The following is a 26,438-nucleotide window of genomic DNA, read 5'->3' as shown; positions in this document are numbered from 1 at the left end:
TGCAAAGCTAGCATCACAGCCACTGCTCCGTTTTCGGAGACTTTGCACACGTTTTTCACAAACACTTTCACACGCAAGGAGTATGGGACTACTTCCATTCGCTTCGTCTTGATCTGTAGATGTGATTTGATGTGTCGTGTGTACCCCAACTCCTCTCCAAAGTTCAGATATTTAATAAAATACTCAGGGGAGTTTCCTGAATTGTCATGCCCAAAGCCAAGCACTATAGGCCCTGGGTAAATTAAGAGGCTGATCTCGGGCACTTTTGTCCACTTTACCTGGTGCTAGAAACTCAAGTCAGGCATCCCTGGAATCAGAATAATGACAAAATAACAACCTGAAAGATATGTATTCTATCTACACATTTCGTAATTATCTAATCTAGTGGCCTTATAAAAGTGTTGGCTAAAGTAACGCAGAATATATATATTTTTTAATTGTAAATAATTAGAAACATTATTTATGTGCACAAGTTCATAAATATAAAAAAGGTCCAAATGCGGGAATAAGTATAAACAGTGAATGTGTAAATAAATACATGCAAAAATATGAAAAATAAATGAATAGGGAAAGTAACTGAGATATACCAACACACTCTCACTCCCTAAGCGTCCAATAGCGACGTTTGGTCAGTGTCCGTGGCGTCCAATTGTGACGCTCCTAGGCTCCTTCAGCGTCATAAAGGGACGCAAATAGCTTTCAACTGATTGCAATGTATTCCCATCTGCGTCGGGATTTGACGCTCATGGAAGCACGGCATTCGTTTATGTCGGCTGCCCTTAAAGGTAATGTGAGCGTCCATTCCCAGGAGTAAAGGATGGCAGAAGACACTACACTACCCAGAATCCCCAGCTATCGTTTGGACTACACCATGTGCTCTTGACAAACCCCGTGATAGTCCTCAAGCTCTGTGATTGGAGAGTGTGCTCCGAGGGTTACCGAGCCTCGAACAGCACTTGAAATGGGATGGAACCACGGCAGACTGTCCAAAACTGGATTTGAACGGGTCCACCGCGTCCCCCCTCCCCCACCCCGTCCCCAGAACTACACATGCTGGCTATTCTGTTTCGCAACATGTTCTCTATGGCACGTCTCAACTGGGAGTTGTAGTTTTAAAAGACGTTTTCGTATTTCCCATAATAAGAAGTTGCCAGTATTAAACTGTGTACATCCCTGGAGGTTTAGGGGACAGGAAACACTCACATTTAAAACATATAATTAATAAATGGTGCCCATTATGGGCAGTATTAATATATATACCCACATGCCAGCTAAGGTCAGAAGAGCTTTATTTAACAGCTGGTCTTATGTGTGTGACCCCTGCGATAACATTACATTACATTAATTGATAAGCCTGAAACATGCACTTGTCAAGGTTCAGAGGCACATTTTGCAAATATGGCAGTAGCCATCGATCATCTTAAGATAAGATATACTTTATTGATCCAAAGTTGGAACATTTGCGTTACATCAGCATGTGTAACAGTTAAATATGCAGTTGTGTTTATTTGAAAATCATTTAGTATAATCACATAAATTCTGTGTTTTATATTCAACAATTCTGTGTTCTTTATTTATTGATTGTTCAATACCTGACAAGGCCGGAGATGAAATATCTACATACATCTTATAAGAGTATAATACATTATGTATAATATCAGTTAAAATAAGTGCTACAACATAGTTAACATTGCTGGAGGTATGCACACATATTGATAGATGTCTTGTAATGCACTATTGAGGAACCTGCAACCCAAGTTTTTCATTCAGTGCAGAACTACACCACAGTTGTGTAGGCCTATATGATGTCAATAAACCTTAGAAAATCTTGAAATCTTGAAAGGGATGTGCAAAATAGTCATTACATACAGTCTTTAATTAACAATTAGTAGAAAATAACGAGTAATGAATATACTTTATAGGGATCGTATTAATATCTAATAATAAAAATATTGAAATTCAATAACATGCTTTAACCACCAGGTGTCCCTTTATATCAGCTGTGCACCTTTATGGTGTAAATACAGCCTATCTACCAATTGGATCAAATATAAAAGTGAGCCGAATTAGTGTTGATACTGCAAGGAGACGTATTGTGTGAAAAGAAATGTAAGATGTTGTTTAATGGCTGATATATTTATGATCCACGTCACGTTATCAGTTCCTCATGTTTGTCTTCTCATCAGGGCTCTATAAATACAGAACTACGGCAGATATGTAATATGTAATGCAGCCGAACCGTGTATTACAATGCCGTTATGTGATGACTTTCAAAGAGAAAAGCAAGCACACTCGGAATAAGGTATTATTATTATTTTGGTCTGTTTCCGGTATTTGTTAATGACGATGTGCTGTGAGATGTGAGACTGGAATTGCACAGGGGGGAAATAACGTATCTTTAGATGCGGATTTTGTTAAACTAATATGTTTAGGCTGTGGACCAACACTATACATTGACGGGGAAGGGGGTAGCAATAAAGATAACACCATTAAACAGTTACACAACATAACAGAAATAATATCGATAGCAGCGTCCCTAGCAACCACCTTGGTAACAATGAAAACGTCGCGATTTCCTGAAGTAATCTTCGTAATAACTAGCAAACTAAAGATCATGTACATCCACTGCACACATAATCTGAGATAACAACTCATATTTCTCGCATCAAATGACATCAAAACGCATTTTAATGGCCAAACTAACTTTAAAATAGGCATTTTCCACCGAGAATAAAACGAATTTCGGCCATGTTTTCTTTTTCTGCAGGGAGAAATTTGAAGATCACGTGACATAGACGCCAGCCATCGGAATGAATGGTGAAAAAAACGGGGTTTGTCAAACAGAGCACATGGTGTAGTCCAAACGATAGCTGGGGATTCTGGGTAGTGTAGTGTCTTCTGCCTACTGGCATAAACAATGCCGTGCTTCCATGAGCGTCAAATCCCGACGCAGATGGGAATACATTGCAATCAGTTGAAAGCTATTTGCGTCCCTTTATGACGCTGAAGGAGCCTAGGAGCGTCACAATTGGACGCCACGGACACTGACCAAACGTCGCTATTGGACGCTTAGGGAGTGAGAGTGTGTTGCATATACTGACAAACAAATAGCTACAGATCAAGAAATAAAAATTAGTACATAAATGTGTCATACTTAAATTAGTATTAATTTCTATTGTATTTCACTGTTCCTATTATTAATATTATTATTATTATTATTTATTTCTTTGAAATCTATTTCCCATGTCAGTTTTGGGACCCCACCATAGGACCCCACACATAACAAGCTGTCCGAGTTCCTCCGGCTGCAGTTCCGCAGATGGCAGAGTGCTGGGAGCAGAGGGAGGTGAGTTGCGGTGAGTTGCCGTACAATATGACGGATGACGGATGCGACGGAAATACACCCGAGCAGATATGGTTGTCACTTTTTTTTCTTTTTCATAAATGTTTTATTGAACATTTTTAAAACATACAAAAGCTCGGTGAGGATATCATCAACTTATCAACATAAGTGCAAGACATTCATTCACAAAAAGACAAAAATAATACATCCAATAAGAGCCAGGGGGAGAGAAAAAAGCATAAAGGCACAAAAACATTTGAGAGGCATTAAAGAATATGATAAAGGCGGAATTAATGCTTTAGACTTTGAATCGATGATTGGAACAATTAAAATAAAATGGTTGAAAGCTTTTTTGTCCCAGCCAGAATCCATGTGCTTCCATATTCCAAAGGCCATATTTAAACGTCTAGGAGGGTTTGATTTTCTTTTAAAATGTGATTTTGAGGTTAATAAGATTCTGACCAAATTGTCAAATTTTCATAAGCAGATACTTCATTATTGGAAAATGATATTTACCCACAATTTTTCTCCTCATGGATCTACTTTATGGAACAATAGAGTGATTTTTATAAACAGAAAATCCTTGTTTAGGAGTGATTGGCATGAGAGGGGTATTTTGTTTGTTCGTGATTTACTAGATTGCAATGGTAAACTGCTAGATGTTTTCGCTTTTTCAACGAAATACAATATTACGTGCACTGCTAAAGATTATAACAAAATCTGTAAAGCAATTCCTCTACCACTTATTGAAATGATTCATAATACTTCACTGTACTCAAATGTTGTATCAGTTTTACCTAGTTTGGAATTTATTGGCAATACTCTTAAGAATAACAAATCTATTAATGCTTCTTTGAAATCCCACTTTTTTCACAATTTGAACAGAGGCTTATTTCCACAAGGAACCGATTTAGACACTTTATCTGTAATGGAAAAAGCTCTATCTTATTTTATAAAATGGCCTATCTCTCCTAAAGCAAAAGAAACTCATTTTAAAATTGTTCATAAAATCTACCCGGTTTCTACTTTTATAAATTCAAGATTTAAATTTGAAGTGGAACCATGTTCCTTTTGTAATTTATCTGATGAATCGTTGGAACATTTATTTTTCTCATGCCCTTTTTCTAAATTGTTTTGGTCGAATGTGAGAGATTGGTTGTTACTTAAATTAACAAACATTCCGGCCATCAAAATATATCACATTTTATATTATATTGATAATTTGGATTCTCCCATATCTGATTTGGTAAATATAATTATTATTTTGGGTAAATACCATTTACATTGTAGTAAATGGAGAGGAGGCAAGCCCTCCTTTCCCTGTTTCATAAATGAGTTCAAGTCCTTTTTTCTGTCCCTTAGGAAAATACAATCTTGTAACATGTCTATAAAGATTTGCAATGACATTTCCAAATGGTTATTATTTTAAGTAAGCTTAACAAGCTGTGACTTTTTAATGTAGTGAGTTTTATTTCTCCACAAGAATTGGAAAATATTTTTTTTAATATTGGCCGAAGAGACAAAACACGAGTGGCTTGGATAAATAAGTTTAGATATACCTTCTGCTTTAGTAAGAAGAACTCTGCCAAAAATAGTAAGATCTCTAGTTAACCAACGACTGAGAGATTTCTTCATATCTGTGATACGGTTACAAATATTAAGATCTTCTCTCCTGATATAATTTTTAGATAATGTTATTCCTAAATATTTCACTTCAGGTACCACTCTAATAGAGTCAATAATGGAATCATCACATGAATGGATAGGGAGTAATTCACATTTTGAAAGATTAAGAGATAACCCTGATGCTTTTGAAAAAATTGAAATTGTGTTAAGAGTTTCCTTTACCATGGATTTATTCTTTAGGAAAATGGATGTGTCATCCGCAAATTGACTAATTTTAAATTCTTTGTCAAAGAGGGTAATGCCTAATATTTTGTGATTCTTTATAATAAGCGTTGTTAAAACTTGGGTGGTCAGAATAAATAATTTTGGGGAAATAGGGCAACCCTGTCGAATACCACGTAAAACCTTAAACCTAGGGCTCATTCCAGGGTTCAAAGATACAGAACTATAGATGTCCGAATAGAGCATCCTAATTATGTTGCAGAAATGTTCACCAAAACCCAGAAATGTTAGAGTTTCCATTAAAAAGGAATGTTCAACAGTATCAAAAGCCTTATAAAAATCCAGAAATAATACGAGACCTTCAGTATCAATAAACTCCTGGTAATCGAGCATATCCAATATCAGTCTGGTATGGTTATGAATACTTCTGCCCTTAATAAAAGCTGATTGACATTCATCTACTAGTTGATTCAGACCTGAGTTTAACCTGTTAGCATAAACATGTGCTAACAGTTTGTAATCATTACATAGTAGGGTAATAGGTCTCCAATTATCCAACAAAAGATTATTTTGATTTGGTTTTGGAATTAAGGTAATAAGGCCATGTTTCATGGTTGGCGAAAGGTTTCCTGCTGAAATGCAATCTGTGAAAGCCTTATAAAGCATTTTTCGCACATCTGACCAAAAACATTTGTAAAACTCTATGGTTATACCGTCCAGCCATGGTGATTTGTCACCAGACATTTGCAGTAATGCACTATCTAATTCTTCAATTTTTTGTCGATCGTCCATATACTGTTTAAAAGGATCATCTATTGTCTTTTCGAATTCTGTAATTTTACTAAAAAAGTTATCACAATTTTCTTTAGAAAACTTTGAGTTATATAAATTGCTATAAAAAAGTCTAATTTCTTCGTTTATCTGGTCTTGATTTTCAATAGTGACATCATTAACACTCAGTTTTTGGATTTTCTTTTTCACTTGTCTTTGCTTTTCAAGATTGAAGAAATAAGAAGTGTTTTTCTCTCCTTGCTCAATCCATCGGGCTCTCGAACGAATAAAAGCGCCCTTATGACAATGACCCCTTAAAGGAAGACGATCTAACCACTCATCAGGAACTACATCAAAATCCCCTCCGATTATAATCTTATCAGTCATATAAAGTACTTTCCATTCCTCAAATCTTTGGCACAAGATTGAAAGAAAATTATTGTTTTTAATCTTTCTGTTATATCCATAAACACACACCAGTATGTAATTAGTCCCATTAACATCAGTCACAACCATTAGCCAATGACCGTTTGTATCACTCCTGTGGTCAATTATATTTCCAGGTAACCTGTTAAATAAAATCATCACTCCAGCCGAATGTGATGTTCCATAGCTGAAAAAAATGTTGTCTCCCCATTGTACTTTCCAGAACTTAGTATCTGCCTCTGCAGAATGAGTTTCTTGCAGAAAAACACAATTTGCCTTTTGATCCTTACAAAAAATTAAAATTGCCTTACGTTTCACATTGTTTTTTAGCCCCCTAGCATTTAAGGATATGAACGATAACATTGAAAGAGCAAAGATAGAAACCTTAAGAAAATGCGCAAAGGAATGCTATATCGATGCGCAGGAGTGAGTAACGTAGCCCTTAACAAACATATTTAGTGCAATAGCTCACAACATTTTGAATATAACCTAAGACAAGTCCAATCCTAAAAAAAAAAAAAACACTCTTCAGCATACCTACTGAGGACCGAAAACCTGCTCCCTGTCCCTCCAGTTAATTACTGCGGTGTTTTTCACGTTATTCCGGGTCCACTCTTTTGTTGTCAATCAGCGCGTAGCCTTCCTTCAGAAAAGCTCTCTTCCTCTTTCTCCTGGCTTCTTGAACCAGTGGCCACAGCTTGGAGCGAGCCTCCCGGTCCTCCTTGGAGAAATCCTCTTTGAAACGAATGTGCATCTTGCTGCAGATTCTCGCATCTTTGGACTTTTTCCAGATCTCGTCACGAACAGTCCGCATCCTGAACTGAATGATGATTGACCTCGGTGTGTTGTTGGAAGTAGCTGCATTACCCTTCATACCCAGCCGATGGACAGTGTCTACTGCAGGGGTCACCAACCTTTTTTAGGGTGAGGGCTACTTTCAAAAAATAAAACAAGTCGAGGGCTACTTTTACTCCTCTTTTTTTGTTTTTTGCAGTGTATATATTTAGCACATTTTAACATTATTATATGCTGACCTTTAACCTTTGTGTGCTGTTTGGGTCTGTGGGACCCGTTTGCAGTGTTTACTAAAACAAAATGTTTGCAATTTAATTAATGTAACCTTTTTTATTTGGGGGTGGATCTCACCTCCTCTAGGGGGGTCCTCACCGCCTCATGAGCATGCATGGAATGTTGAAGTGAAATGCATCAATCTGGTGCACTTTGAGCACAACATGAATTGATGGATACAGCTCTCAACACTCTATGCAAGGGAGCTGTATTTTCAATAATCCAAACATCTTTAGAATATGATCACAACCAACAACAAATCATTTAAACTGGTTTATTCTTATCTTATGTTACCTATTAGCATTCTTTCTTTATGCATATTTTACTAACCACTCCCCTTTTAAACTGTTTTTTTTACTGTCCTATAGTACACATTGGAATTATTTCTTACTTTATCTATATTACATAGATAAAGGTGTGCTCTCCCTAGCTCTCTTTCTCTCCGTCTCTCTCTCTCCCTCCCTCCCTAGCTCGCTCACTCTCTCTCTCTGTCTCGCTCGCTCACAAAGGCTGTGTGCTCCTCCGTGGCGATGACGGCTTGCGTTAAAAAATAATAATAAACATATTTGTAAAGTGGGGACACAAAGGTGATTTCGAAAAGTGCGGGGGACATGTCCCCAGTGGAAATTACGCCATGCGTGTGTGTGCGTCAAGTGCAATAAATATATAAGTTACAACACACAGAGTAAAACTCTGCCCCTCATGTGTTGTATAGGCTCGCATGATAGGCTGTGTTCAATGGGGCTGATGTGTAGTGTAGATTCTGCCAGAAGGAAAATCAGCGGGGAGGTGACACATTGGTTTTCTTCCCGACTGCAACGCTGGTCCCGCAAATCAAGCAAGAACGTGATTGGTCGATATTCATTGTGGGGTGGGGGGAGGGGTGTTATAGAGTTGTAGTAAGTAGATAGAGTTCGCTATGATTTAGGTTTCGTTTATGCATAGGGTAGATTCTTTTAATTACATTTCCTTTTTTGTTTTGTATATTTTATACATTTTGGATTTGCTTGGCGAGCTATTTTTAGAACATGTCCGGCGGGCGACTCACGTTGCCCCTGCGGGCGACTAAGTGCCCGCGGGCACCGTGTTGGCTACCCCTGGTCTACTGAGTCATGCAGCTTTTCCATAGACAGCGGAACAACTCTTGTGAGTGTCCCGATCACAGCTTCTCTTGTGTTTTCTCCTTCTTTTTCAGGCAGACCATTCATCCTCAGATTCCACCTCCGTTTGTAGCGGGCTTGCTCCTCGCCAGACTTACGTAGTAAAGTGTTATCTTTCAGAAGATCATCAAACTTTTTCTGAAGAGCAGAAATGTCTTTCTTATTTTCTTTAGCTGCTTCAGTGTTTGCTTCAATGCGTTTTTCAAACTTTTTTAACAGCTCTGTCTGTTCATACATTTTTCCGGATAAGACTTGTATTGCCTGGAGAATGGTGCTGCTGCTATCCTCTGCCATTTGTGTTTCGCCATGAACCTTTGATTTCTTTGGATTCGGTCCTTTAGTTGGTGTGTGGTCCCAATTTATTTTGTATCCCTTAGAGTTGTCCGCTTCCATGTCTTCAATATCCGAGTCGTCACACGCCTCACGGAGAACTTTTAAGTTGTAATCGTGGTCGGTCATGCTAGCAGGCACTTTATGTCAAAAGTGTTGGTAACTGAAGAGTTAAAGTAAAATGTGACTATTTAAGCTTCTATAATAACTTAAAGTGTATCATGAATAAGCTATTGCCTGTCGGTTTTGCAGTCAAGGACTCAAATCTAAACTTTTTCTACGAGCCTGCAACGTTGCTGCTTCTCACTCCCCCATCTTGAAGTCCTTTTTTCAACTTAATTTCAATTTCACTTCTGTTAGACAGCCATATATGCCATACATTTTTGCATACATTCACAGTAAATATTTATTCAGTATGATAGCTGTCTAACAGAAGTTAAATCAATTTCTCACTTATTCTGACAATGTACTTAACCCCAAATAAAAGAACCCAATAAAAAGAGTTGTTAAATAATAGTGAAGTCACGTTGTAATAACAATAACTCATCTCTCTCGAGTTTTCTTTTTGAGCTTTGCTAAAAGCCACTGTGTCAAGTGTCCATCTTGGGTTGCCGTCCGGAGTTGTCCAATATGGCGGACCATCTCGCACATGCGCAGTACCGATCGGGCAGGGGGACGGATCGGGTAGTGACAATGGTACCCCGAGCAGATATGGTACCGATCTGTGGTACCGACAACCATAGATATATATAAACACTAGATGACTCACTCGCGCTGCTGGCCAATGGAGGCCGAGTAGCTGTTGTGAGGTGAGGGAGGCAAGATGGCCGCCGGTGAGCTACGCTACTAGCCATCTAGTGTTTATATCGGTTTATATATATCTATGCCGACAACGGTACTCAAGATGGTGCAGACAAATCAACTTCCGGTGAGACCGAGCATAGATATAAACACTAGATGACTAGATGCCGCGCTGCTGGCCAATAGAGAACCGCAGTGACGCGTCCTAAAACCCGGAAGTAAGTTAGCATTTTTACCACGTCCGGTTCCTTCGATAAAAAGCAATGCAATTTCTCCATAGGATTTTGGAAAATAGCTCCAAATAAGGTCTGTGTTTGACACAAATTGAAGAGACAGATCACGTTTTGTTCTACGATATTAAATACATCAGCAGTGACCCCGCTGGTGATTTTTGAAGCGTTTACGTGTCTGAAAAACAATGGTTGTTAACAAGTGGCTGAATAGGACTACAGAAGTTACACCGAACACGTAAAACCCTCCCGCTAAGTTTGTTTGCCCTGTTCTGCTTGAAAGCAAGTCCCTGCCTCCTGCAAACTGTTCAAACAAACGCTTCAACTTGTACCATTTACAATCTGTATGTTTGAATATGGATCTTAAGTCGGCGTGACGTTGAAGCAGCGACCTTGCTCTAATTCCTTTATAGCATAACGTTAGCATTTTGCTTCTTGCGACTAGATTTATGCTTCGAAAATTATAAAAGTAGGATAGACATGTGGATATTATCCGGCTGAACAAAACGTGATCCGTCTCTTAAATGTGTTTCAACCACAGACCTTATTTCGAGCTATTTTCCAAAATCCTATGGAGAAATTGCATTGCGTTTTTGACGAAGGAACCGGAAGGAGTTTACATCCGGGTTTTAGGACGCGTCACTGTGGTTCTCTATGGAGACCGACGTTGCCACATGGCGGCCATCTTGACACAGGCAGTTCGCTCATTCATAACATTATGTCTATGGTGCACTATTGAAATAACCGGAGATTGCTCAATTTTCAACCAATTTTCAAACGGTTTGGTTTGTTATAAACATCAAAGATGTAGTTATGAAACTGCATAGGCCTACTTATAATTATAGTCATGAACTTTTTTTTTCAACATGTCTTGTTGTCTCCGGTATCATAGCCATGCTAATAACGTTTATAATAAACTAAACCGTTTGTTAATCAGTCAAGAATTCAGCGAGTTAAGAGTATTTTTGTGCAGATCACTCACCTTACAACAGCTGTAGCAGTAGTTGTTGACTGTGGCAAGATGGCCGCCAGTGAGCTACGCTGGCGACTCCCCCTTGAGCCATCTAGTGTTTATATATATCTATGAGACCGAGGAGCGATGAAATGAAAATAGTCGACCTGAGACGGGGCCCTTGCGTCTCTCCGTGCTTCCCTGGTGGGAGGGACTAGTCGCAGGGAAACGACGCAAGTGAGGGACGCGAGGATTTAATTTAATCGACCTGAGAAGGGCCCAGGGAGAGAAGCGGAGAGGAGAGTGAACAGGCGTGTTAGCGGCAGACAGGGAGAGACAAATAATTACACATGGCGCTCTCCAAGAAGAGGAAAGTGGACAGTCAGAACAGAGCTTTTAACCCTGAGTGGACTCATTCGTGTTCATCCTGCCCACTGGGAGCACAGAACCAGTGTGTCTCATTTGTTCAGAGACCGTGGTGGCGCTCATTAAAAGAGACAAAACGCCACTAAGTGTTTGACCAAACATTCCCTCTCAAGTCAGAACTGAGGTCACAGAAAATAAATATCGTTCCAGCGCAGGCTAACCGAGGCTAACCAATGAGCACCTGCATGTGTGTATGAGAATGGCCCTGACACCATTTCAGCCCAGATTTAAAAACTCCTGGCAGGACAAGCTCCAGCTCAATTCTCGCACTGAATTTTAAAAAAGTGAGTGAGGGACTGCAATATAAGAGGGAAAGAAAGAGAAACTTTAAAACTGTTCAATTGTTATGATGTTTAAAGACTGATATTGTTCTATAATCGGCTGAAACTGTTAAGTCATGATGTGAAACGGTTAACAAAGAAAAAGGGAAACTCAAGCTGCTGCTACACTTTATTTTATTTATCTAAAATTAAGCACTTTTAAGATGCACATATTTTCAAAAGCTATTATATTTATTTTCTCTAAATGCAGCCCGAGAGGAACATTACACATATCCACAGTATTTACTGTATATCTGTATAGTTCAATGTTAATTGAAAATAAATATTGTTGTTTATGAATTGTACTTTCTTTATTTGATTGGTAGTCAGTTGTTGATTACATGCAGACGTTGATAAAGCTACAGGCTACTTCAATATCACACTAATTCATAAAGCAACTTAGACATTTTGATGTTCCGGACCTTTGCATGGGGACATTTTCTCTAACTGGACCTCGTTGAATTTTAAAAATGTTGACATTCTAATGCCTGAACATGTTGCTGCTACTGATAAATATTTTCCCAATCAATCTAAATACAGTATCTCGAAACCCACCAAGTGGTAAACACATTACTTAATGCATCAATAATTGAAATCAAGTTTTTTTTTTATATATAAGTTAATACAATCATTGAATATATATATGGAGTTTAAATGGTTCATCCTGCATTATGAGTAATTTTACATTTGGTACCTAAAATACATTTTAGCGATTATACTATTTTTATTTGACTTAAGTAACATTTTAAATGCATGACTTTCACTTGTAACAAAGTATATTTTGTAACTGTTATAATGCTACTTTTACTTAAGTCTGAGTACTTGTTCTAACTCTGATCGCGTGCCCATCTACATCATGATTCATGGCGCAACATGACTGAATTAAAAAAAAATCCCAGCATCCCTGTGCAAGTTGCTCAGATCTCCCACAATGCAACGCGCATCTGTCATGGCTGCTCACTGATGGCACTTGCACCACATGTGTGGAAATAAACATAATATCTCTGACTGAGAAACACCGACTTGGCTCATTAAGAACGCGATTCCACTCCGGCTGTGATCCGGGACCGTTCAGACTGAAGGCTCCCGCTGTCGCTTCTCTTCGGCCGGCTACAGAGGGCTCAGTGATGCCGCTGGACGTGGAGCTCCCCGTGCTGCGAGGCTTCCTGACACCAAGCGAGGCAGCGGAATGGAAGCAGAATATGTTCAGTACTGCAGGTGAGACACCAGGCTATCATTACTTCACTATGTAGCCATTAGCACACCCGTGGGCAGATTAAGTTATCTGGTGAGCATTTTAGCTTTAAATGGCTTCTCTGTTAGGCTGCGGTAACGTTAACGGTGGGTGCTTTTCCTGATGATGAAACTCACGGCAACGGCACTGGTTTAGCATTTTCTAGTAATACCAGCATTTTAATTGCTACTGAAGTGTAAGAAATTAAAATCAATGTTTAAATTACGTAATGTAGATAATAGATTAAACATGCTGTAAACTTAAAACTGTTTTATTCTGAAAATACTTCATTTCCGGTTAGCATTAGCTTGTGGGTAACGTTATTGCTGAATGTTAAATGAATGTAGTTTTATTTTGAAAAGCTTTATTGAAAGGCGTCTCCGTTGTCAACAATGAAGTAACTTCCGGTTTTACGTTAACACGGATTACAGCCGTTAAAATTGATTAAATAAAAAGTCATGAATGAGAATACGAGGAGAAAGGGCATATGGAGTTATGCAATGAACACACAACGTCTAAATCCTCTGATTTACGCGATATCAGACACAGAAGAACTCGAGGAGGGAGGACCCCCTTTCGTCAGACCAACGGTGTTTCAGGGCCGGTTCGGAGCGGGAGCTTGAAAAGCACCGGGTTTTCCTGTTCACACCGCAGTGGAGCAGCCTCTTAGCTCCAGAATCCGGTTCGTTTCAAGTACCAAAAAATTGTCCGGCCAGAGCAAAAGCACCGCATACGTCACGCTTACGTCGAGGCGGGGGCAGAGACAGGATCAACTCCTGAACAACAACAAAAAGCCCGCGTTTTATCCAGTTTGGAGAACGATGGAGAAACTTAACAAGAGTTTCAGAGTTTCTGCCAGAGACTGTATATATAAAGGTTTCTGCTCATGGTGAAGCAACGTGTCTGCGTGTTAAGGTGGAACCTGAGCATTCACGTTGATCACCTCTCATTATAAATCTATAAAACTATAAATATTAAACTGTACTTCACTTGTTCATTTGAGACAGCTGTTACATACCTGGGTGAAGGTTACAGTTCATTTAAATGAAAGATACAACGTAACTCCACACTCATGGTTCAGTCCACCTTAAGAAATAAGACCGACCTTGGAAGCAGTTGTGTTTTAAAAAAACCTTTATTGACACAAGTACACTTTTTTTATAAGAATATAACTAAACCACAGAAATGACTCCGGAAAAGCTGCAGATAGAGCCATAAGAAATTAATGCAACTGATTTCATCCGCACGGTTTGGCTTTATGAAGCAGGCACGCAAACGGTTACGTCATGACGCAAACGATGATGCAATGACGCAGCACCAGTCGGACTCTGGGCGGTGTGAAAAGAGCCAGAGCTAAGCCGAAGAACCGGTTCTGAAGCTGAAAAGCTCTAGCACGGAGCTTGAACCGGAGTTGTGTTGGTGTGAATGAGGTATGAGAGGAGGAGCCAGGAATTGGATATTAGCTCGCTCCACGTAGAATCGCTCTCTCTTCTTCGCTCCTTCCCGAACATGGCGCTGTGTTCCTGATTTGCTCCGTCTGTTTCAAAACCACGTTACTTTATTAAATTACCCATTTGAACCTTTTCGAGACTACATTGTCTCTTTAACTTCCTCCTGGGCTCGAGAACAATGAGCACGATCTTCAGAAGCCAATGGCTAGTGATGGCAGTTTGACACTGAAGCTTCGATAGGTGCTTCAAACCCTGGTTTTCCTATTCCATAGAAGCAGTGCTTCGAAGCTTGCTTCAAATCACGTGACATATGACGTCCGAAGCAGCAACTGCTTCTTTTCCTGAATGAATCAACTCACTGGGTCGCCGTCCAATCAGGTGATTCAATGCACTGCCTCGTCTCTATTCTGACAGGTGACAGGTTGAAACCGTTTCAAATTTGAGCACTTCAACACTTTATAACCGCTCTAAACAATGTGCAATGTGTGGGTTGTTGTCGTAGTTTGCGTTGTTGCTGTTGAGTTGTTGTTGGTATTGCATTTGTATTGGATCATTATAGAGCAAGCCAGGAAGAAAGATAGGTCGTCTTGGCTCGGGAAACACTTTGAAATGTGGAAAGTTGTGAACAAAAAGATAATGAGTAGTTCTATATATATATATATATATATATATATATATATATATATATATAAAAAAAAGTTCAACAGTTTAAAGAATAGATAGCCCAGTGGATAGAGCCGGCGGCCCGCATGCGGCAAAGTCCTCCTTGAAACTGGTTCAAATCCTGGAATGGATGAACTTTTAATCATTGCCCGCTTTTCAACTTTAATACTACAACTGATAAAAGGCCCTCTCCGGCCAAAAAATATGCCTTTTTTTAGAAAAATAAAAAGAATAATGTAGGCTACCTCAATAAAGATATTTGAGTGTTCCCCATCCCACATAATCACCCCCTGCCATAATTACACAAGCACACCCAACCAATGCCACATTTTCCAGCACTCTCTTCTAGGGGTGTAACGGTTCACAAACATTTCGGTTCGGTACGTACCTCGGTTTTTAGGTCATGGTTCGGTTCGGTACGTTTTCGGTACAGCAGAAAAAATTATCACAAAACATAACATATTTTTTTTAATTATTATTAAACTGAATAATGTATTCACTCAAATAAATACAAAATATAATAAAATAAACATTAAGGTGCAGCATTTCGATGAACTGAAATAATCTGTATTTGAACTTTACTGTACTAGTACTCACAAAATATAAACTATTAGTTTTGGGTTTTTAATTATTATTAAACTATGAATATTCACTCAAATAAATATAAAATATAATAAAATAAACATTAAGGTGCAGCTTTTCGATGAACTGAAATAATCTGTATTTGTACTGTACTAGTACCTAAGCAGCCAGCTTGACATTAGGACTTGCTTGTCATTTCATGTTTTTTTAAAGAAAGATGAACTTGTCCACATTGCTGCCGAAAGGGCAGATCAGCTGGCACTAGCAATGTCTCCTGCTGTGGAGAACACCCTCTCGCTAGGGACAGAGGCAGCAGATACAGCCAGGTAGCGCTTTGCTAACATGGCAACATAAGGATATTTGCCGTTTGTAATAGCTTTGGCTCGGTCTGAACTTTTTGCGAGTGGTGGAGGCTTAAATGCTAGTGGGAGTTGGGTTTGCACCTCAGTCTTTTGGTACCGGTGATATTCACGTTTGGGTGATGCCTTTTCAAATGAGTGTGCAACTTTGATGTATTTCCAGCCGCGTAACCAATTTTAGTGGATCAATGCCGACAAACAGCTTTGGTTCGGTCCACCTGTCTTTGTCCGTCATCCTTGTACGTAACTGCAAAACCAAAATGTTCCCAAACCGGCGACTTCAATGATGCTGGAGGATTTTCGAGCTCAACTTTATCTGCGTTCGCCATTTCGACAGTTCCTAAAATTACCGACTACATTTGAACGCATCCCTCTGACCAGCTCGTCCAATGAAATGACTTGCTCGCTCTATGACGCGTTGATCACAATGGGAGCAAATTACTCTGAATTACACCTGAGATTACTTCCAAGAAGTTGTTCACGTTCTCAATTTTTTACGTTTAACGTTATATTCGTTCGGTACACTTCGGTACCGTTACACCCCTACTCTCTTCTCAATAACCCAATACACACAATTATCAATCTTTAACCCTCTGGAGTCTTAAGGGTATTTTCTCGATTTTTAGATGGTTTTTTTTTATCACCTTTTTAAAATGTATTTCTTCTAACATGGCACCCCATGTGTTGCATATCAAAATGTTCAGGACAATCTCTGGTCTTGCTATATATGCAAATTACTCACCTTAGAGCACTGTTTGATGAGATAAGTAGCTCAAAAGCTTAACAGCTTGAGCCACAGTAGATCTTGACCTGGGGGCCGGCACAGATGGATGTTCTGGCTTCTGGATAAACGCCGCCTGTGGGCCACTAGGCCCAGGCAGCTGTGAAACCTCTCTGTAAAACGAATTAAAATGTAGGACAATAATTACAACAAATTTCATTGAAATAAAGTTCAAGTAAAATGTTGCTCAAGCACAAATAACAATGCACACATAAAAAGAAAGTTTGGGAGGTTGGACAGGACTCTCTCTCTCTCTCTCTCTCTCTCTCTCTCTCTCTCTCTCTCACACATACACACACAGGTATTTTCAGTTACTTTACATTCAGTATAAAATCACTGACACACATATACATAGTCTACATCTGATTACAAAGTCTCATCTGTACAGGACGGTAAAATAATAACAGGCACACATATAAATACATCTATGACAAAGTCTCATCTGTACAGAACAGTATGATAAAATAATCGATGGAAAAAAACATGTCTATAGCCACTGTACATGTCTCCGTTGTGGGACAAATACATAATTAATTTAATCATCTACACTAGGGGTGTAACGGTTCACAGAAGTCACGGTTCGGTTCGTACCTCGGTTTGAAGGTCACGGTTCGGTACAACAACAAAAAAGCCAAAAAAAGTCCCAAATGCATAATTCCATGTTTGTTGTTATTTATGTTTGAACAGTAGTGCAAGTTTCAGTTTAAAAATAAAGAACAAACCATACACAGTACACTCAGATGGCCATATTATCTATACTGGCTGATGTCAAACAAAAAGGTTTCATCAAGCTGTAAAACTAAAAAGGATGTCTTGAAAATATTACATCATAAATAATAAAGTGTTTCAAGAGCGCAAAGTCGTTTAAAAACATATGCCAAAATCTTCCGTTATTTATTTTTGGTCTTTCGGCTCTCATGTCTATTGGCTTCTTAAAACCAGCGGGGATCAGCTGTTGAACTGCTGTTGTTTTTTGCCAGGCTCTGGTGATTGGCAAATCTGGGTGATGCTAGGGTTGCCAGAAACTGACCATGATCAAAATCGATTATTCGGCTGCCCTGGCGAATAATAATCGATTATTCAGACCATGATGGCTGCCGGCCGAGATTTCCTTGACGGACACCCAATCCACCAATCCCACACAGTGTAAAGTCAAGCTGCTTTGAGCAGCCATATTGGCGGCTGTGCCCTGGTTACAGTCTCACAGGAGATACCGCTGGAAAGCTACTCTTCCAGCGATTCCGCGGATATCTGAATCATATTTCTACTCCTTTATAATCGAAAATATATGATTAATCACGTAAATTATGCGCACCTGGACGCGCCGGTGTGTCCACCGACGGGTTAATTGCAGATACAACAGTGTGTGTGTGTGTGTGTGTGTGTGTGTGTGTCGAATATTTGTCAAGGCAAGGATACGTTAAACTCACTGCAGCCTTGCGCTTTGCCAGGAAAGGTCGCTGTAACTCAGTGGTTCTCAAACTTTTTCTGTCATTCCCCACTTTGAACAGGTGGGCCTTTTCAACACCCACCTGTTCCTCATCGCTCCAATAAAATGGTAGGCCAAGCTTAAAATTATCAAATGTATCGTTCTCTAACAGGGGTCTGTTTTAGGATGAGGGTTACTTTCAAAAAATTAAAGCAAGTCGTGAGCTACTTTTACTCCTCTTTTTTGTTTTCTTGTTTTTTTGTCGGGGGCGCGAGATTCATGTGATTGATTGTTGGTCGCGTTGCTCGAGAGAACTCCCCAAGCTTCAGACACGCCCACCGCCAAGCTTAAACGCACGGCGCTGTGTGGACGGGCCGTTATAGGCTACTCCCGGCCTCGCAGCGGGGCTACTGCTGCGGAGCGCATAAAGCAGAATCTTCACAACGAAAGATCACTTCTTTCACGGCTGCTTTATAAACTGCCCGAGCGTTTATGAATTATGGACTAATTTGAGGGGTCTTGTTTTCCATAATTGCTGCCATTTCATTGGCAGATCTGATGAGTAGCTGAAATATCATTAAACATGTGGCCATACCTCAGGCTTTCATTTTCCCCCTCATAAAGCCTTCCTGCTCCCCCCCCCCCCCTCACTTCTCATTGTGCTTTTATGGCAGCCCCTGGCTTTCATTAGCTCAGCGCTGAGATAAAAAAATCTCCACACCTCCATTACAGTAGTAGCCTTTGGCCGACAGCCCCCCGATTCAACTTGTCGAATCGGCAGCGGAAGGTGAAAAGACACAACGGTGCAGTACACACAAATCTGAGTAGGGCGACAGGACGCTCATCGACGGCCAGACATCTATCGATGCCGAAAATCAGCTCGGTGTGTAAGGACCTTAAGGGAGACAATTGAGATCCTTCTCAAGTTAGCCGGGTTTCTTCATGCAGCTCAGTATGCCAACTACCCCCCCCCCCCCCCCTCTGTTCTCTCCAACGGGGGAACAAGAAGCAATCAATGCAATTGAGCCAAGCCAGTCTCCCTCCTCAAATAAAAAGCTAATGAAAGGCTGGGAGATGTTTAACCAAACGCATTACAATTATTTCTGGTTGGGAGGCGGTGGCCCAGCAGCTGCTCTCTGTCCTTTCATAAATCAGTGTTTTTCCACATCTCCCCATCAGCCTCTCCACACAGCGGAGTGTACGCTTTTATTTTGAAAGTGGTTTTGAGCACTTGGTGATTATGTATATATTAGACACAGGTAGTAGACAGATTGGTGCACCAAAATGAGCCTTTTTTTAGAAGGGAAAAACAGGAAATGCCACAGGGGAAACCATTGTTGCTTATCTATTGTATTATTGGAATACAACGAAGAGCGGCAGCTTAATTTAGAATAAGTTCTCAGTTTTATTTTACAATGTTTTTGTTAGGGCATTTAACAGGTCATAACTCCCTCTACAATATCCATTTAATAAACATCTCCTTCAAACTGTAGGGTTCTCCTTCTTTATCTGCATTGTTTACTCATGTCGATAGACCACACACACAGACTAGGCAATGATCTGTTCCTTCCAATTAAAATAGTTTTTAAAGAGTTTCAAGACGGTTTAATGAAAACCTCAGCTCTTAAATAATTTGAAAGGGTTTGGACTAGAGATGTCCCGATCCGATCATGTGATCGGGGATCGGAGCCGATCACGTGATTTTCAAAAGATCGGAATCGGGAGAAAAAAATCGGGGATCGGGATTATTTTTTTTAATTAAATATTTTTATTTTATTTAATGTTACAAAACAAAAATGACCATGTTGACGTCTTAACGTCATCCTGAGGCCTTAGTTTTGGTTAAAAATTACACAAAATCATGTATGTGTTGCTTCTTTTGCGCTTGTTTTCATAGACCTGGTTGCTTATTTCTCTCAAATAGTGGGCGCAGTGTCTGATAGTAGCAGCAAGCTAATGAGAGGCTACGTTCGGCTGGTGACTCGGGAGTCGGTACAGAGAAAATGTCAGGAGTTTGGAAGTATTATAAAATTGAAAGCGAAGGCAGTTGTAACAGCCAGATGCAATGTTTGCAAGGCGGAGGTTCCGCGTGGTGGAAAGAACAGAGCTACGTTCAACACGACCAATCTAATACGCTACCTGAGAAACAAACACCAACAACAACACGACGAGTACACAGCGGCCACTCAGGTAACGACACTGAAACAACCGATACTTTCAGAGACTTTCAAAAGGAAAGAGAAACTGCCCCGGAACAGTGGGCCAAAAGAATAACAGCCAAGATAGCTGAATTCATCGCGTTGGATGACCAGCCGTTATCGGTTACCTTTTTCTCTCTTAATGCATTGCATAAAGATCGGATCGGGAAAAATCGGTATCGGCAGATTGTCAAAATCAAATGATCGGAATCGGATCGGGAGCAAAAAAAGGTGATCGGGACATCCCTGGTTTGGACCAATGTGTATCTTTCTATAGGCCAACAGGCACAATGATCTGTTTATTTGGGTTCTGCATTTTTCAAAAGGGTTTAAATGCATTCAATCGTAGTGCATAAGATTTCCTGCAAAAATTCATATTTTTCCGATATCCGTCTGCAGTTAAATGTTGCACCTGCGGTAGAAATTGCATTGTTTTCATGTGAACTTAATTGAACTAAATGGTAAGAATGTCCTGAATTTGAACTCTAATCTTTGTTCTTCCAGAGGCGGGCCCTCTGCTGAAGTCCCTGATGGAGGGGGACTTGGAGGAGGTCCTGCTGAGCCCACAGGTGTTGGACCTGCTTAGGGGAGATGGCAGCTGCAGTGAGGGGGAGGACATCGAGGCCTACCTGGAGAAACAGGTGCTGCAGTACCTCACCTGTGGCACCAACAATGAACACACCAACAGGTACAACTTTATTTTAAAATTCCATTTAACCTATTCTACACCGCCCCCCCCGATACCGGGGGGAAAAAACGCGTCATCTGCAGGAAACCGCGTCTGAGGGCATCTTAATATTCAATAAACTATGAATGTTTTATATCCATGTAACGGGAAGAAACTCAGCTCACTGATCATTTTTATTTTCAAAAAAACCCACAAAGCTAGCGCTGAGCCTATGAATTAGCCACGAGCGAAACATGCTAACGGGGTGTTGCACAGAAACTCACTCATAACACCCTTATTGCTTATCGTAGCTGCACGCCCAACCCATCGATTCGCATCGTGAGATGACACAGAATCGATAGGTACCTACATTATCACTCCATGATTAGAACTCGCAAAGCTATTAACAAGAACAGACATCACAACATGTGGCGCTAGGTAGCTAAAACCGGCAACATGGCCTACCTTGGTCGTTGTCTGGTCAAAAGTGGTTGTAAGAGCCATATGTTAAAATGTATAGTTTGATATATTTGAATATTATAATCCTTTGTTGTTAGTGCTATTATATCATTTATTTGAACCAGTCGTGTGAAATTGACGACATAGACGACCGCAGCTGTTCGTGATTACGAGACGTTATAGCCGAGGGCAGCTGCTGGTGAAATCAAGTTTTATTTATTTATTTTTTTATTTATCCTTTATTTATCCAGGAATGTCCCATTGAGATACAAGATCTCTTCTTCCAGGGAGTCCTGACTATATTTATATAGCATATTTTTTTTTTTATATATATTTTTATTGAAGACACATAAAAAAGACATTTGGTACATTGACAGGGACCACAGTTCAAAGTTACTAGTAACCATTTAGTCTCTACTATTGTGTATCAATTGACAAGCCATACATGGTTAATTTTCTCTTGAAGGCATACAGTATTTAAGCCACCTTCATAACTCAAACAGACCAGATAGCCAAATATAAGGGAGTAGTTTACCGACTGAACTAAACAAGATAATAATAGCAATAAAATCAAAATAATAATACTAAAACAATACAAAGACAAAAATTAACATAAATACGTAATAAAGAGGAAGGGGGGGGGGTGTCCATCAATCATTCAGTAACCAAAAATGTGAGAGATTGGAAGAAGGTTAAGAAGAGTTGCCACTTAGTGTAAAACATAGAGGTTCTGCCTCTTAATGAAAACTTAATTTTCTCCAATTTTAGAAAAGACATGATATCGCTGCGCCACTTAGCATTGGAAGGAGCTTTTTTGGATTTCCAGTGAAGAAGAAAAACTCGTCTTGCCAATAACGAAGTAAATGCCAGAATATCTAATTGCCCCGAGTTGTATCTGTTTGTAATCTCCTGGGCACCCAAAAATGGCAATATGGGGACTAGTGTTGTCACGATACCAACATTTTGGTTTCGATACCGATACCAAGTCAAGAATTGCGATTTCCGATTCTTTTTCGATACTTTTCTTAAAAAAAGGGAAACACGGAATATCGGCTTTAAAATTAGGAATAACAGATGATTTTAGCAGTCAGAACAATCAATCAATCAATCAATCAATCAATCAATCAATCAATCAATCAATCAATGTTTATTTATATAGCCCAATATCACAAATGTTACATTTGTCTCAGTGGTCTTCACAGTGTGTACAGAATATCAGTATGACAATACGACACCCTCTGTCCTTAGACCCCTCACATCGTACAAGGAAAACTTCCAAAGAAAACCCAGTTTAAAGGGAAAAATGGGAGAAACCTCAGGGAGAGCCACAGAGGAGGGATCCCTCTCCCAGGACGGACAGACGTGCAATAGATGCCGTGTGTAAATTGAAAAGATAATACATTTGCAACATAGGTAGTCCAGATGTTTGGAAATGCATGTGTGTATAATAGGAAGATGAATCCACGAGGATATCCATCCAGGACCGATGATCCAGGACCACAGCCACGAGAACAACTAAAGCAGCAGTGTTACTAAGAACAGAAACGCCAAAGAGTCACATCTAATATAAATATATATAAAAGCATTTATTTTAATTGTGTAGCAGTGAGTTTAACATTTTGGCAGCACTGTTGAGCATTTTGAAAATGTATTTTCATGCCTCTGTGCAAGGCTTAGTCTTTCTATCTTTATAGCCACTGGTGTAAAGTAACTAAATTCATAAACTCAAGTACTACTTGGGTACAAATTTGAGATACTTGTACTTTATTTAAGTATTTCAATGTTTCTTTTGCTACTTTGTACTTCTAATCCACTACAGTTCAGAAATAATGGTGTACTTTTCCTCCACTACATGTATTTAATCCCTTTAGTTACTTCACAGATCTGGATGAATGATGTGAAATATAATCAAGTGTTAAATCAGACTTTAGTTCCACCTGGAGTAAATCCACCAGCTACCCTGCAGTCTACAAAGTACTTCAGACTAGCTGCACCTTCACCAGCTACCCTGCAGTCTACAAAGTACTTCAGACTAGCTGCACCTTTACCAGCTTTGAGAACACTTTCATGATCAATCATTATAAAACATATCATATATATTATTCTGAAATGGACCAATCTGCACAATGACTACTTTTACTGTCGCTACTTTAATACTTTTAAACTGTAACGGAGTATTCCTACACTCTGGTGCTTCTAGTACAAGACCTGAGCACTTCTACTTTTACTGTCGCTACTTTAACTATATTTTGATGATAATACTTTTGTACTTTTATTTGAGGAACATTTTGATTGCAGGATTGTTCCTACATTCTGGTACTTCTACTTTAACTCAAGTACAAGACCTGGGTACTTCTACTTTTACTCAAGTACAAGATATATAGGCTACTTATACCACCTCCGTTTATAGCCTATGAAAAAAAACTAATAGAAAACGAAGGCTAAAGCTAACGTTAGCAGATAGTGATGCTAGTTTGCTAGTTAAGTTTGCTCAACGATAATATTGCGACAGAAAAACTTTTCAGTGCACATCACGCTCTGCCGCTCCGACAGGGAGCTCTGCTCTGAACACCTGAACGGCCCGTTCACAGACTTCTGCCGTCTTTTTTTGTCAACAAGCCGAGGCGCAGCGGCAGTTGCACTCCCACTTGCAGCCATGCTTCTCGTTTTCTCACATGCTCTGGCAGCTAGCGCGTGGCCACGTGCAAGAGAGAGGGGAGGGACTTAGAACGTGCTTGAGAGGAGCGGGACTGCAGGCACGGCTGCAGTGCAAGGAGTGGAAGCAGAGCGCTGAACACACACGGCTCTTATTAAACGGCGTTTTTTCACGGGAGTACTTTCCCCCGTCATTCTTAAAGTACCGATACTAATGAAATGGAGGAATCGTACCGTTTTTAACGGCAGGGTATCGGGCGGTACCTTTCAAGTATCGGTACACCGTGCAACACTAATGGGGACAGACTTTCACAGTGAGTGAGAGTATTTTTGCGATATCCTCAAAAAACTTCTACCAAAAGGAAAACACTAATGGGCAGGAGAAGAACATATGGAATAGGTTGCAGGGAGAGGCTTGACATTTGTCACAGATGTCAATAACAGTGGGATATATTTGTGACAATCGTGCCTTTGAGAAATGAACCCTGTACAGCACCTTGAACTGTATGAGATTGAGACGAGCACAGGATGAACTCGTATGAATCCTGTTAAGAGCAGTGTCCCACCAGTGATCACCAAGTTCACACCTAGCTGAGCCTCCCAGGCAGCCTTGATTTTAGTGGTGTGTGAGCTGTCATCGGTCAGGAGTTTGTTATATATTTTTGAAATAAGTGACTTTTGAAGGGGATCGGAACAAATAAACTCATCCCATATTTGATTAGGGGGTATAGAGGGAAAGGATGGAAACATGGATTTGGTACAGTGTCTAATTTGGAAATAACGAAAAAGGTGAGATGTTGGGAGTTCAAATTCCCTTGATATATCAGTAAAACTACGAAAGGTATTATCCTTATAAAGCTCTCTAAAAGTCCTCAGGCCCTTCTCATGCCATACAGAGAAAGTGGGGTCAGATAAGGCAGGTCGGAATAAATGGTTTCTAGGGGTGTAACGGTTTCACAAACATTTCGGTTCGGTACGTACCTCGGTTTTTAGGTCACGGTTCGGTACGTTTTCGGTACAGCAGAAAAAATTATCACAAAACATAACATATTTTTTTTTAATTATTATTAAACTGTGAATAATGTATTCACTCAAATAAATACAAAATATAATAAATAAACATTAAGGTGCAGCATTTCGATGAACTGAAATAATCTGTATTTGTACTGTACTAGTACCTAAGCAGCCAGTTTGACATTAGGACTTGCTTGTCATTGTATTTTCATGTTTTTTTTAAAGAAAGATGCACTTGTCCACATTGCTGCCGAAAGGGCAGATCAGCTGGCACTAACAATGTCTCCTGCTGTGGAGAACACCCTCTCTAGGGACAGAGGCAGCAGATACAGCCAGGTAGCGCTTTGCTAACATGGCAACATAAGGATATTTGCCGTTTTGTAATAGCTTTGGCTCGGTCTGAACTTTTTGCGAGTGGTGGAGGCTTACATGCTAGTGGGAGTTGGGTTTGCACTTCAGTCTTTTGGTACCGGTGATATTCACGATCGGGTGATGCCTTTTCAAATGAGTGTGCAACTTTGATGTATTGCCAGCCGCGTAACCAATTTTAGTGGATCAATGCCGACAAACAGCTTGGTTCGGTCCACCTGTCTTTGTCCGTCATCCTTGTACGTAACTGCGAAACTAAAATGTTCCCAAACCAGAGACTTCAATGATGCTGGAGGATTTTCGAGCTCAACTTATCTGCGTTCGCCATTTCGACAGTTCCTCAAATTACTGACTACATTTGAACGCATCCCTCTGACCAGCTCGTCCAATGAAATGACTTGCTTGCTCTATGACGCGTTGAACACAATGGGAGCAAATTACTCTGAATGCTGCGACGCAGCACCTGAGATTACTTCCAAGAAGTTGTTCACGTTCTCAATTTTTTATGTTTAACGTTATATTCGTTCGGTACACTTCGGTACACACGTGTACCGTTACACCCCTAATGGTTTCCCAATAAAGGAGCTAAAGTGGATGCAGAAGTAAACTTAAATGCCTCCTAAATTAGTACCAGATTTTAAGAGTAGAACTCACAACAGGATTATTTGTATGTCCAGAGAGGTTGGTGGGAATGAAAGAGGTAAGTAGTGCCATAGCGGAGGATGAGCCACAAGACTGTGCCTCAAATCTAGACTATGGAGGATGCACTGATTTTGACCAAAATGAAATCTTGTGTATGTGTGAAGCCCAATAATATAATTGGAAGTTCGGGGAGGAGACAGTCCAGCGTTAAGTCCAGCGTTTAAGTCTACATCTTTGAAGAATAGATTTACTTATTCTGG

At 39.9% G+C, this 26,438-nt stretch overlaps 1 protein-coding gene across 1 annotated transcript; it reads left to right on the top strand.

Moving 5' to 3' along the window:
- The first annotated feature begins 12,618 nt into the window (after positions 1–12,618).
- LOC117459944 (tetratricopeptide repeat protein 27-like) lies at positions 12,619–21,387 on the top strand. Its single transcript, XM_034101114.1, has 3 exons — positions 12,619–12,893; positions 20,877–21,060; positions 21,351–21,387. Exons 1-3 carry the CDS (start codon positions 12,803–12,805, stop codon positions 21,385–21,387), a joined length of 312 nt encoding a protein of 103 aa, XP_033957005.1. The 5' UTR covers positions 12,619–12,802.
- Positions 21,388–26,438: the final 5,051 nt, after the last annotated feature.

Source organism: Pseudochaenichthys georgianus, chromosome 15 (assembly GCF_902827115.2).
Source record: "Pseudochaenichthys georgianus chromosome 15, fPseGeo1.2, whole genome shotgun sequence".
Classification (NCBI taxonomy): Eukaryota; Metazoa; Chordata; class Actinopteri; order Perciformes; family Channichthyidae; genus Pseudochaenichthys; species Pseudochaenichthys georgianus.
This window is presented reverse-complemented; position numbering and strand designations above follow the sequence as displayed.